This window comes from Gossypium hirsutum, chromosome A01, assembly GCF_007990345.1.
Source record: "Gossypium hirsutum isolate 1008001.06 chromosome A01, Gossypium_hirsutum_v2.1, whole genome shotgun sequence".
Taxonomy (NCBI): domain Eukaryota; kingdom Viridiplantae; phylum Streptophyta; class Magnoliopsida; order Malvales; family Malvaceae; genus Gossypium; species Gossypium hirsutum.
This window is the reverse complement of record NC_053424.1, coordinates 95,334,090-95,348,365: the sequence shown is the minus strand read 5'-3', so window position 1 is coordinate 95,348,365 and position 14,276 is coordinate 95,334,090. Positions and strand designations below refer to the sequence as shown.

Sequence of the window (14,276 nt, the reverse complement as noted above, 5' to 3'; positions counted from 1 at the left end):
CCACAAGAAACTTTAACTTCAAACTCTTTTACAATTAGGTCCTAAACATTCACTTTCTATTCAATTCTTTCAAATAAATCAGCATATAAACAATTTAAAGCTCTAATTCCATGCCAAATCATCATATAGTTCCAGCACATATTCATAGCAACTTTCAATTTCTTTCATAGAATTAAAAACTAATGAATTCAACAAGTGGACCTAGTTGTAAAAGTCACAAAAACACAAAAATTTCAAGAAATAATCAAGAATTGAACTTACTTGAAGTAAAAATATGAAAAAACAGCTTGAAGGAACTCTTCCATGGTGTTTTTGCTGATGAGAATGCAGAAAAATAAAGAGAAATCTAGATAATTCCACTTTAGTCCTAGCTTTATTAAGTAAATTTTGCAATTTTCCAATTTTTCCCTTAATTCTCCTTATTTTCTTACTGATTTCATGCCTTGCCGTCCAGCCCAAAGAGACCTTGGGTCTATTTGCCTTTTAAACCCTCTTTCTTTTATCATTTAAGCTATTTAATCATTTCTCACAATTTTGCATTTGATACAATTTAATCCTTTTTGTTCAATTAACTATCAGAACTTTAAAATTTCTTGACGAAACTTTAATACTAACTTATTAACGCTCTCGATTTAAAATTTTCGAGGTCTTAATACCTCGTTTTTCGATTCTAATTATTTTAATATTTATTTTTAGTACGCTATTCACTATTTTAAATTTTTTTTCCTAACTTCACATTTAACTTATACTCACTAAATTAATAATATTTCCTACTCATTTGTCGGATTTAGTGATCTCAAATCACTGTTCTGACACCACTGAAAATTAGGCTGTTACACAAAGTTCTCGAAGGAAAAGAAAAGCTAAGGCGTAGAGATGAGACCGAGGGAATCAAGTCAATTCCATTTGGAAATTGCAATGAGGGCATTGCAAGAATGGGTGATGGAGAATGTCACGGCCGCAGTTCAAAGCCCATGACCATTGCACCAAATGCATCCGATGAAGGTCTATTGTGTAGATGGGGATCATTTGGCCCACAAGAACTAGCTCGATTCGGTAACCTATTGGAGAAGCCTATCAGATTGTAGCCTGGTTGGCCCGATAACAGAGATATGACAACTTAGGCTTTTTTAGTAACTAATCTTAAAAGATTGATAAAATCATATCTTGTAAAGATTAGATTTGATTTGATAAGGTATATCTTGTAAATCCTTAAAATCAAGGGATATAGTTAATATCGTCCATTGATGTAAATGTATCTTAACCGTCAGTTTTGGAGGAGCTCAACTACAAATAGAGAGCCTCCCCTCATTTGTACTAACTCCATTCCTTATTTAATTATTCTTTGTGAATAAGAGAACATTGTGAGCATTTACTCAAAAAACTTGTTTGCATTATTTCTATTGTTCTTTGTAGCTTCTTTTGGCATTATTTACTTTCGCTATACAAATTGGTGCCTTAAGAAGTTCTTAAAGAATCCTCACTTGAGTAAAGGTTGATTTAGACAAATTTAGAAGGATAAATCACTTTAAACTACACAGATTACGAGACAAAAGATCTAACCCGTAACACTAACATCTTGTAAGCAGTGTCCCTTAACTGTCCAATCCAATTCAATCTGACTACATTATAAGTAGCACTCAAAAGACAGGTCAAAATTTTACTGACAAATGCCAACAGTCAATTTAAATTTATAACTCACAGAAGCTGATGGCCCATTAGAAGCACGTGAATGATTTCAGAGCACACCCCCCCCCCCCACATTATTAACATCTATTTCCCACTTGACCCGACACCCACCGTCTCAGATTTTCATCCTGCTCACCCCTTCCGCACACATTTTGCATTATATTATACACTATATTGTAGCCGTTGAAAGCAACACTTTTCTTTTTAAATTACACTTCCCAAGGTTCCCAAACTGTTGAGAATTCCCATTTCTTTCTTTTTTTAACCATTATTTACTGTGCCAATAGTGCGTTTTGTTTTGGTTTTCGGTTGGTTCAAGTTTCCAGCAATGCGAAGCTTTTGTTTTTTTTTTTTTTACTATTTTCTTAATATTCAATGGATCTGAAGTTCTGAAAGTCTGAAATTTTTATCGTTAGCTCTGGCAATGCTTCACAAAGATCCATGGTTTTAAGTCATTATTCTCTGTTAGACTGTTACATTACGTTTCTTCAACGAAAACCCTTCTTTTTCTTTTTATTTTTTAAAGTCTAGGAAATTATTAAGCTTCTATTGGTACTGCTTAATTAACAGAGTAGTTTTTCATTAATGGGTGTTTAGTGTCATAAAGATGATGATTAGTTACCTTTGTGGATAAATCCTGCATGTGATGGGAATGGGATGGGACCCTTTGTTTTATACTCTTATGAAAGGAAGCTTTAAGATATTTCAAGGTTCCTGTTGAGCATTATTGGTTTTTTCTCCTTGTTATTACTAGTTTTCTGTATGTAGTGAGCATTGAAGTTAAAATGTACTTGTTGGATTGGAGGTTTTAGTAGGCTCAAAGATCCTCAAATTTTCATACCTCTACTCTTGAATCTGTTTTTGCAATGAGAAAGTAGTTGCATCTGTGTAGATTAATGTCACTTTTGATACTTGTGACTCTTTTTGTGGATTAGAAAATGAGAGCTATTGAAGATAAAGGTTGCTATAACCTTGGAGCAGCTAATGAAATTTCAAGCAGCAGCGTGAGTGCCATAAGTTTTGAGTTCCATAAAGGGAATGGGACAACAAACAACCGAGCTGCTCAATCTCATCATCGAACTACTACTGCCTTAGGGAAGCCAACAACACCTTCAAAATGGGATGATGCGCAGAAATGGCTTGTGGGACTGTCGACAAGTAGAGACAAAAAGACCCACTCCAAAGCCAAACCTCGAAACTCCAACGCTGATGATAGAAGACTAATAGCTCCTGTGCCACATAAGGAACAAGATTATCCAAGCAGTGACGAGGAAGGAGGCTTTGCTGCTGCTGCAGTAATGTCACCTAAATACGAAGGAGAAACCAAAAAGGTTGATTTTGATGATTCTATTTGGAACTCTGTGTCAGCTGTTAGATCAATATGTGTGAGAGATATGGGGACTGAGATGACCCCTATTGCAAGCCAAGAGCCTTCAAGAACAGCAACACCCCTAAGAGCCACCACTCCTGCTGGAAGGAGTCCTATATCTTCAGGATCTTCCACCCCTGTGAGGTGCCAACATGGAGGAGGACCTTGTGCCGAGGATTATCAAGCAGGTTCAGGCCCAACATCGACTGAGGGAAGGGCTGAAACTAATGCCGCTGCCAGGGGTCATGGTTCAAATAGACAAGAATCAGAACAAGCTAGGAAGCAGAGCACTTTAGAAACTCGAGCTACGGCTTGGGATGAAGCTGAACGTGCCAAATATATGGCAAGGTAATGTACTAATTCCGTCCTCCTCTGACAAATAACTAGCTAGCCATAAGCCTAAGGAGTTCTTCTATTCTAGCTGATATGATAAGCATATGCCATTGGTTTCAAGGTATAAGCGTGAAGAAGTGAGGATACAGGCCTGGGAAAATCACGAAAAGAGGAAAGCTGAAGTGGAAATGAAGAAAATAGAGGTAAACTTAAACCCATGGTGTTGGTGTTGAGTAAAAGTGGGTCTTAGAAATATTTCTTGTTAAACCCTCCACTGTCATCATTGTTAACAGCGATTACTCTAACAACACCAGAAGATGTTCCATTTGTTAGTGCTGTTTGGATACTTCTCTCAAAGGTCCCTTATTGTGATGATGCATTATCAAGTTATTTTACTTGTCAGTCCAGGGAAACATCAATTGTCTCCAAATCCCAGAAACCCGCTGCTGTTTTTATGTCTTGAATTTGTTTTCTTAAGGCATTGGGGGATTTGAAATGAAGATCATTCTACAATAAAAAGTGTGCCAATCCCATCTCACAGATGGCGTTTGTTATGTTATTAGGTGAAGGCTGAGAGATTGAAAGCTCGGGCAAAAGAAAGATATGCAAACAAAGTAGCAGCCGCAAGGAGAATAGCTGAAGAGAAACGTGCAAATGCTGAATCAAAGCTAAACGAGAAAGCTATAAGGACATCTCAAAGGGCGGATTATATAAGGAGAACTGGTCATTTTCCTTCTTCCTTCTCTTTCAAGTTGCCTTCCCTTTGCTGGTAGTAAGCAACTCTGCAGCCAAATCTGGCTTCTTCTTATTCCAATAGAGATATAACGTACGTATGTATGTATGATGTACTTTTGGATTATTTTTATATGCATGTGATTACTGCTGAAAAGTTGCAGTCATGGTGATTATTTCCATTAATAAATAAATCTCCAACCAATTATTTGGCAATCCAAAAGATTCTTACTCGTCTTAATCGTTTATTGGTGTCTGATAAGATTATATGAGTTGATGGCTTAAAGAGTTTAGGATGATTACTTTTCAATATCCAAACAAATAAGTACTTTCTTTAAAGAATTGAATTTTATAATGCATTTTTAACATTACATCAAAACCCTTTAACAATATTTTAATATTGATTAATTAAATAAAATTAACAAATAATAATAGTAATATAAGCATTATGGGGTATTTTTTTTCAATAATCAAGCATTCATTAAGAATGAGAAAAGCAAAGATACATAGAAAAAAGAATAAATTCAATACAAAAGCTCAAAGACCCATAAAATCCTAACCCCTAACAAACCATAGCAACGACCAACGGTTGCCATTGTGGGAGGAGATGCAACTGAGAAGGATCAAGGGTCTGCCATACCAAGCCATCGACATGCATCCCTCCAACGGTGTCCATGTCGCAAACCAAAACTTCAACGGAGAAGGAAGCCAAGGCTGCACCTTGCCTTTAACCGCCAAAATGAGGTCTTCTGTGTACATTCTTGGCCTCACAGAAGCTTCGTTCAACGAAATTCATAAAGAGCCACAGTACCACCAAGTGATAAAGAACAAGGCCTCACCGACTGAAAAAAAAAAAGAGCCCATCAAAAAAGGAGGGCAAAACCAAGGAACAGATTGAAGACAACTCTTAGCAAAAATGGAAAAAGTCCACCTCTCGACGGCGATTATTTCATTGACAAAACAAAGGAATACCATGAAAGGAAAATAGAGAAGAAAATAAAAGAGGAAAGCGACGAGATGAGCGGAATCGGCCTGAAGGCCGAACGACCACTCACAAGGAAGTAACTTTCTCTGTCTAGAGAAAGAAGACAGGAAAGCCTTACTAGAGATAGGATTTTTGCGGTAACTAGGTGAATATGGCTTATGATACGGTTGATTTAGAATTTAGAGATATCGTTAAATTAGGTTTTAGGGTTGGGTTAATGTTTAAGGTTGAGTAATATTTAGGATTTAATATTTTTGGGTTTTAAGATTTTAAATCCTAAAATTTAGAGTTTTTAGGATTCTATAAAAAAAAGGTTTATTTTATTAAATTTCATTCTTAAAATCTCTTACATAAATAGTTGAAATTTGGTTGTAAGTCTCTTTTAGACTTGGGACCATGAAGATAGATGAATTTTTTGAGTATTTGATTTTGTTTATTTCTCTATTAGAGTTAAAATTAATAATAAGAGTTAATTTGGTGTTGGTTGATATATAATATTATCTATATTCCTTTGAAAAGACTTAATAGATTATTATTGAAGGTTTAAAAAGTGATTTTATAAGATATTTTAATATATTTTTTAAAGAAAAAATTATCAAACTCTTATAATTACAATTAGAATTAATATTAAATTTTTATACTAATAATCCATATGTATTCCATCTTAGACTAACTCGAAATAGAACTTCAAAATCAACATTTAAAATCTTAGATCGCTATCAAAATTCTATCAGAAGAAATTTTAAATAATAATAATTTAAAATATTTCTATTCAATAGATTTTTTGTTCATGAGCCGGCTCATCCAACTCAACTTGAAGGCTCGCCGGAAAAGTAATATAGACCCAAAACAAGAGTTTGGGAAAAAATATGGGTCGAACCTTAAGTAAGGTTTTTTTTTTACCTAAGCGCAACTTGAATATGCAAAAAAAAATGTTGTTATTTTTTAAATTTTTTTCTTGCTATTTTTTTCATGTTTTGTTGCTATTTTCTTTTTTTTTTACTATTTTGCTACCATTTCACTATTATGTTACTACTTTTTTGTTGTTATTATTTGGATATTGTATAACTCTTGTTTTATTATTAATTTTGTTACTATTTTAGAGGCATTTATTTGTTAAGTTACACATGTCTTAGTGTTATTTAAGTATACATATTTTATATTTTTAGTATTTTTGATATATTATATATTTTTTAAAATTTTATATAAAAATAATATTAAAAATTAATATAGACGAGTCGGGTCCGAATTTTAACATTTTTATCCAAATTGAACTTGAGCAAAATTTTAAATTCATTTTTTAGATCTGCCTAGCAAACAGGTTTAATTGGGCTCGACTCGACCCATGAACACCTCTATTATTCAATATATACACATTATTTTAAATTTACACTTATGTTATAAGTTATTTTTTTGTAATAATGTTATTTTTTATATAAATGAAATAAAAATAATACAAATACAAAAATCAAATCTTAAACTTATATAATCAAACTTAAAATTTACAAATTTATCAGTGAATGAATAGTGAGATTCACATAGTAAACGGTTGGGAACTGATAATGACAATGACGAGGATGCTACCATGATTGCTCAAATAACGCATTATATTAAAAATGGCAGAGCCAAACGTGCAGGTCATGAAATTATTAAATGTCAGATGGGATTTATTCAAGTACATGTAGATAGGGAAAAATATTATGAAAGTTTACGAATTAAATTATATTTTATTTTTCTACTTAAAAAAGAATAATTGTTCTTTATACAATAAACTAAAAAGTAAATTAACTTTTTAAAATATTTATCTATTTTTATTATAAAAAATTATCTTTTTTATGTTAATATAAAGTACACGTTGCAAGACATATATCACTATTTGATTATTTCATTAATTATACTAATTTTTTAAAATATGAATGAATAAATTTTTTAAAAATAATCAAATTATTATTTAATTTAATATATAAAAATTAGTAAAATACAATTTAATTTTTAATATAAGGTACTACATTATACTTTTACCCAATCCATGTTATACTTCATTTAAACTCTTTATTATAAATCTCAAATGCTTGTTTGTTTCATTGAAAATAATTTTTATGAAATATTTTCAAGAAATTTATCAAATAACAAAAAATATATTACACAGATTCATCCAAATACTAAAAATAATCAGTTATTCCATAAAAATTAATTGAGTGAAACAAAGCCTTAATTTCAGATTTGGTAATCATAATATATGAAACTAATTGAGTTAAATTTAGAAGATGTGTGTCGAATTTCGTATGTTATTTCTAATGGGTCAAACAATGATATCTATATAACTCTTTATAAAGGCTGGCTACACGTGTCCACTTTCTTTTAATTATAATGGTAAATTTTTAATTTTGGTCCTTCTGTTATACTTAAAGTTAAAATTTATTTTTTATATTTTTGCTGATACACAATACCAATAGAAAGTGGAGAATGAGGGGGCAATGTTGAACGATACCAAGAGCCAAACAATGGATGGGCTCAAGATGATTGCTTAGCGTATTAGGGTTTTGTGTGGAGAGTAATCCCCTTACTAAGTGGTATCTTGGAGCATTTATAAGAAAGGTGGGGTGTTAGAAAAATGGGTATGGAAAACACAACAGAAAATAAGTTCAAGAAAAAGTTAAAGTTTCAATTTTTTTTTTCAAAACAAAAACTTAGTTGTGATATCTAAAGTAATAAACACTTAATCAAAATTATACATTTTTCGATTCGTTTAGGATTAACGCTTCGACTGAGTAGTCTTCTCCGTTATCCTCAAACTCACGTCTGCTGAGTGTGGGCTCACTTCGAATTAGAAAAATTTCTCTAAACTTCTGGATCAAGTTTTAAATAAAAAAATATCTTTAGAAATCTTCTTAAAAAATTTCTTCAGAGAATTTTCTCTATATAATTTTCTCTTGAATTCAAGTGTTTTTAAAATAATGACGCATGCCTCTTTTTATATAAGAAGAGTTTAGAGAGTTCAACTATGATTAAACTTAATTACTTTAATATTAAATTAATATAATATTTATCAAGATAAATATTAAATTAAATTAAATATTAAATGTATTAAATTAATAGAATATTTATCTACAAGATAAATAATTAATTTAATTTAATATTAAGATAATCACTTTAATATTAAGTTAATAAAATATAATCAAGATAAGTATTAAATTAAATTTAATATTAAATTTATTAAAATAATATTTTTGTAATAGTTAATATAAAATCAAATTATTCAATAGAATCCCAGTAGGAGTGTGATTCTTCTACTGCTCAACTGCTAAAGGACCACCTGTCGACCACCGAAATGTCGTCGTCAGTACTGTCATGTCTGGTGGTACCATCGCAGGTGCAACAACCTTACAGTACCCCGACCCGGTTTGGTTCAGGCCTAGTGACGACCCGACCGGTCCGGTCTAGCCACCGATTAGATCATCGGTTTGGTTTCACATACCAAATCTGGTTCGACCAGTTTTTGGGTCTTGGTGTCGATTTTAGGTTCTTGGGCCTAATTGTCTATCTCAGCTCCAATTTTCAAGTCTAATTATCCATTGGGCCAATTGTCTGACTTGAAAATTAATTTTCAAAAATATCATATTTATTTTAATTAGTTTGATTAATTTAATTTTGTTTGATCAAAATTAATTTCCCCCAAAAATCATTGAGATTTTCAAAATTAATTTTTTAAGAAAATTTTTTAATCAAATTCTCTATTTGAACAATTCTTACGACCGCCCAATTTAATTCTACATCGAATAAATCGACTCAATTAAATTATTTCTAAAGTCGTAGAATTTTCTTCTAATTCAAAAGCAATCCGATCGAACTTTTTTTGAGCTAGTGAAGGGACCAATTGGACATATACTATTAGGCTCTAGTAATTACAATTATATCCAAAAGCATCGTTCTGATAATTCATAATCACTTAATCATAAAGTCAATCCACAAGAAGTATCATGATTGTATCATTTTATATACTCTTTACGAAAGCAATTCATCTAACTGCACTATATGAGTTAAAGTGTTGGAAAATCGTATTTAGAAAATGCAACAAAAAATAAATTTAGAGAAAAACTGGAGTTTTAAAAAAAAATTCAAACCAAGAACTTGGTTGTGATATCTAAAATAATAAATACTTAATCAAAATTATACTTTTTCGATTCGTCTAGGATGAACGCTTCGACCGAGTTGTCTTTTCCGCTATCTTCAAGCTCATGTCTATTAAATGTGGGCCTGCTTCGAATCAAAAAAAATTCACAAAAATTACCAGTGAAATAATTTCACAATTTCTCTAAACTCTTGGGTCAAATTGTAACTAAGAAAAACTATCTCTAGAAATTTTCTACAATAATTTTTTTAGAGAAGCTTCTCTCTACAACTTTCTCTTGAATTTAAGTGTGTGTAAATAATAACCCAAGGCTCACTTTATATAGGGAGAGTTTAGAGAGTTTAACTATGACTAAACTTAATCATTTTAATATTAAATTAATATATATTATATTAATTTAATATTAAATCTTATTAAATTAATATAATATTTATCTACAAGATAAACATTAAATTTAATTTAATATTAAGATAATCACTTTAATATTAAATTAATAAAATACTATTAAGATAAGTATTTAATTTAATATTAAATCTATTAAAATAATATTATTTTTGGAATAATTAATCTGAAATTAAATTCTCTATTAGAGTCCTAGTAAGAGTGTAATTCTTCCACTGCTCAACCACCGAAGACCCATCACCGTCGACCATTTTTCAGCCACTGGAATGCTGCCGACACCCCGAGCTAGTTCAATTTTTGCCTGTTTGGTCTTGGTCAGTGACGGCCCGACCGGTCCGATCTAGCCACCGGTTGGACCGTGGCTCAGTTTCACATACCTAGCCAAGTTCGATCAGTTTTTGGGTCTTGATCTTGATTTTGGGCTCTCGCGCCCAATTTACGATCTTATGTTCAATTTTCAAGTTCAATTACCCGTTGAGCCAATTGTCTGACTTGAAAATTAATTTCTAAAAATATCATATTAATTTTAATTAATTTGATTAATTTAATTTTACTTGATCAAAATTAATTTTCTCAAAAATCACTTAGATTTTTCAAATTAATTTTTCAAGAAAATTTTTTAATCAAATTCTCTAGTTCAACAATTCTTACAATCTCCCATTTTAATTCCACATTGATTAAATCGACTCAATTAAATTATTTCCAAATTTGTAGAATTTTCTTTTGATTCAAAAGTAGTCCAACCAAGCTTTTATTAAGCTAGTAAAAGGACCAATCAGACATATACAATTAGGCTCTAGTAATTGCAATTATGGCCAGAAGCATCGCTCCGATAATTAGCAATTACTTAATCATGGAGTGAATCCAAAAGAAGTACTATGATTGAAAAATCATTGTATACTATTTACGAAAGTAATTCATCCAACTACTTTATCCAATGACCTCGTTATGTGTGTGTTACCCTTATATGATATCCTTGATTCCTTTAAGTTAAATTCTTTCACTCAATACAATCCTATTTTATCTCATTGTCACCATTGTGTCTTCTTAATGATTAATATGATAATTGTCAACAAATAACTGTGATAAATTTCTCGTTCAAGAACAAGCAACCCATGACCACGTTCCATATTTGTCAATCCACAGAATGCCAATGAGAGGATATCGCTCAATCTTTAATTGAGCTATGAATTCCACTGTTGCAAGTAAATCCATGCCATACACAAGTCATATGCCCAACATACCAGTTATCGATTCGATCATCTTTTGAGTATAAGCCTCCTCTTATATCAAAGCACATGGGTTACATACGTATGGTCAGTGACTAACTTAGAATTTAGGTAAATCACATAGTGGATGTCACAAGTGAATTAATTCACAAATGGATTCAGAATTAATTCATCTTGGATCCAGTCCAATGTATCATTCTGCTAATAAATAAATCTATGTCTCTACTCATGGAGGCAATTACTCTAATAGCCAAGACTAGCCATATCTTCAATTGGAATTGTAGACGACATAATAATCCTTCTTATTATTTGAATCAAATTCTCACTTTGATTCTTTTACAGGATTACAGACTCGTTTAGATTATATACTAAAGTAAGTTGTCTTCCTTGCAATACAAATGTTCTTACAATGTCACTTATCATTAGTTTGAACTTAGACAATTAGAGCTAATATTTTCTTGTCCCAATTTCCCTATGCATGCAAAATATGAAATGTGATATTTATTTATTTATTCGCCGTTCAAATACATAGAAAACAATTACATGTTTACTACAATATGGGCACATTTCCCAACAATATCATAGTTGCGCTAGTGAAGTAATTGTGTCATGTTTTGCATTCTCATATCCTCAACGTGTTTGTTAAAACTCTTAGTTACAAGAGTCTTAATAAATAGATACGCAAGGTTATCTTCAAAAGCTACTTTCACCACATCTTCAATTCCTCCAGTTACTGCCTCTCGTATCAAGTGATACTCCTAATCAATGTGTTTCATCCTCTACAAAACTTCTTGTTCCCTTGGTATTAGCTATTGCAACATTGTTATCACAATACAATGTTATATCTTTTTCCATATCAGGAATGACTTTAAGATCAGTTAAGAACTCTCGAAACCATATTGCTTCTTTCGTTGCCTTAGAAGTAGCCACATACTCGGCTTCCATAGTAGAGTTAGTAGAGCAAGTTTGTTTTATACTTCTCGACATTATGGTTTAATGGTCTAAGACGAATACATTTTTCGATATCGATTTCTTCGAATCTTTACAGGTTTGGAAGTCTGAGTTTGTGTATCAAATAGGAGTAAAGTTCTCCCCAAGATACACAAGCATATAATCCCTGGCTCTTTTAAAATACCTTAATATATGCTTTATAGCTTGCCAAGGCCTTAGACTAGGGTTCTCTTGATATCGACTAACCATTCCTACTACGAAACATATATCTGGACGTGTAAAGCATTGCATACGTAAGTCTTCCAAATATTGAAGCATATGGAACCTTACTCATATGCTCTCTTTTCTTCTGTTGTCTTAGGACAGTCATCTAAAGAAAGATAAAAATTTGATACAGTCGGCTGAGTGTTTGGCTGAGCATCAGTCATTGCAAAATGTTCCAGTACCTTATCGATATATGAAGCTTGTGATAGAGCTATTGTTTTATTCTTTCAATCCCTAAATCAGCATTTTGCTCAAACCTAAAAGTCTTGATCGATCAAATCTTTTATTCCATGAGCAAGACGCCTACTTAAGTCTATAAATAGATCTTAACAGTTTGCAAACTTTCTCATCCTTTCCTTTGATAACATGGCCATTTGGTTGAACCATAAAAATAGTCGTATCCAAATAGTATTTCAAGAATTTTGTCTTGACATCTATTTTTTAGATCTCGTAATCGAGAGCAGCAACAATGGAGAAGAGTATGCAGATAGACTTGAGCATGGCTATCGGAGAGTTCTCATCGTAATCGATGCCTTCTTTCTATGTGTAGCCTTTCCCTACAAGTCTAGCTTTCTGTGTTTTGACTTTTCATTTCGCATTTCTCTTCTTCCTGTAAATCTACTTACACCCTATGAGTTTAATCCAATTAGTAAGTCTACAGTTTCCCACACAGTATTGGATTTCATAGAATCTATCTCGGTATTCATGGCCTATTTCCAAATCTTGGAATCAAGATCTTGTATAACTTCATCGTAAGTGAGTGGATAATCATCCTTATGATTGACTTTCGTATTATAAATACTTCCATCACAAATGAAGAAGTACAATTTCTTAGAAACTCTCCCACTACTACGGATTCCCCTATGTTGTTGATTTTTTGCAAGTTTTTCTACAAATTTCTAAAGAATTAAACTTGGTGATTGTTTTACAACTCCCAAAAGTTCATCGAGTACCACTTTACTTTGAGGCTTAAAGTTATCCATGTAGTTTTCCTCAAGGAAAATAGCATGAGTAGAAACTTTTATCGTATTATCTTCCGGATTGTAGGATAATCCACCCTTTGTTCCTTTCAGATATCCTACAAACAATCACAATTCTATCTGAGCATCCGACTTATTTACATCATTATCCAGAACGTATGCTGGACAACACCATATTCTAAAATGATATAGAGCGGGTTTCTTTCTATGCCACAATTCATAAGGTGTCTTACAAGCAGACTTGATAGTAGGGAGTTGTGACTAGCTTAACATTGAATGAACCATGTCAAGCAAGGTTCTATTCCTTCTTTCAGTGATGCCATCCTGTTGTGGAGTGCCCCGACGTAGTCAACTGGGATAAAATCTCATTCTCTATGAGGTATCCAAAGAACTCGTCAATAGTCGTCGATACACATATCTATATAGACAATAGTCGTCGATGAAAGTCACGTAATAATTGTAACTTCTTTAGGCACTGACGCTCATGAGACCATATACACCAGTGTGCACAAGTTCTAAAGGTTGGTTGTGTAACAACCCATTTTTCAATGGTGTTAGAAATAGTGGTTTTGGGCCACAATTTCGACGTGTGAGTCTGTACATATTATTTATTTAATACTTACAAATTCATTAGTGTCATATTCAAATTTGGTTTAGAAATTTTGACCTTTTTTTAGTTAATTAAAGAAAAATGACTAAATCGTAAAAAGTGTAAAAGTCAATCATTATTAGTTATTTTAGGCCAAATGGATGAGAAAATGTTGTTGCATGGTTTTAAATGGTAATTTTCCCACATTAGGTTATAGTGGACGATAAACATTTATTTTTTATTGTATGTATATGTTATATATGTTGATTTAATTATTAAAGTTAATATAATGACAAAACATAAAGAAAACCCTATCATCTTTTTCGTTTCTTGCTTATTCAATTGAAATCTCCATTGTTGCTTAAAGGGGAGTTCAGCCAAGCTATTTTTCTTTGCATGTAAGCGTTTTCTCGGCCAATTCTTCACGAATTTTATGTTTTTGAGATTGTTTTAATGATATCTAACTAGTTTAAGGACTAGCTTGTGAAGTTGTCAAAGTTTAGAAAATTTTACCATTGTTGTTTTTGAAGCTTTTTAATTGCTAATGTTTTTGTTAGAAGCTTGATAGTGATTTTGAGCTAGTTTGTAATGTGATTTTTATTAGTTTTTATGTTTAATGAT

At 31.9% G+C, this 14,276-nt stretch overlaps 1 protein-coding gene across 2 annotated transcripts; it reads left to right on the top strand.

Moving 5' to 3' along the window:
- The first annotated feature begins 1,799 nt into the window (after window positions 1–1,799).
- On the top strand, window positions 1,800–4,339 carry LOC107916755 (remorin 4.1). 2 transcript variants are annotated; one of them, XM_016846122.2, is made up of 3 exons: window positions 1,800–3,406; window positions 3,513–3,594; window positions 3,955–4,339. In XM_016846122.2, the coding sequence occupies exons 1-3, from the start codon at window positions 2,628–2,630 to the stop codon at window positions 4,162–4,164; spliced, it is 1,071 nt and encodes a 356-aa protein (XP_016701611.1). In that variant the 5' UTR covers window positions 1,800–2,627; the 3' UTR covers window positions 4,165–4,339. The 2 variants fall into 2 exon arrangements, with proteins under 2 accessions (XP_016701611.1, XP_016701612.1); XM_016846123.2 differs by having other exon boundaries at window positions 1,804–3,406; window positions 3,685–4,339.
- The last annotated feature ends 9,937 nt before the right edge of the window (window positions 4,340–14,276 follow it).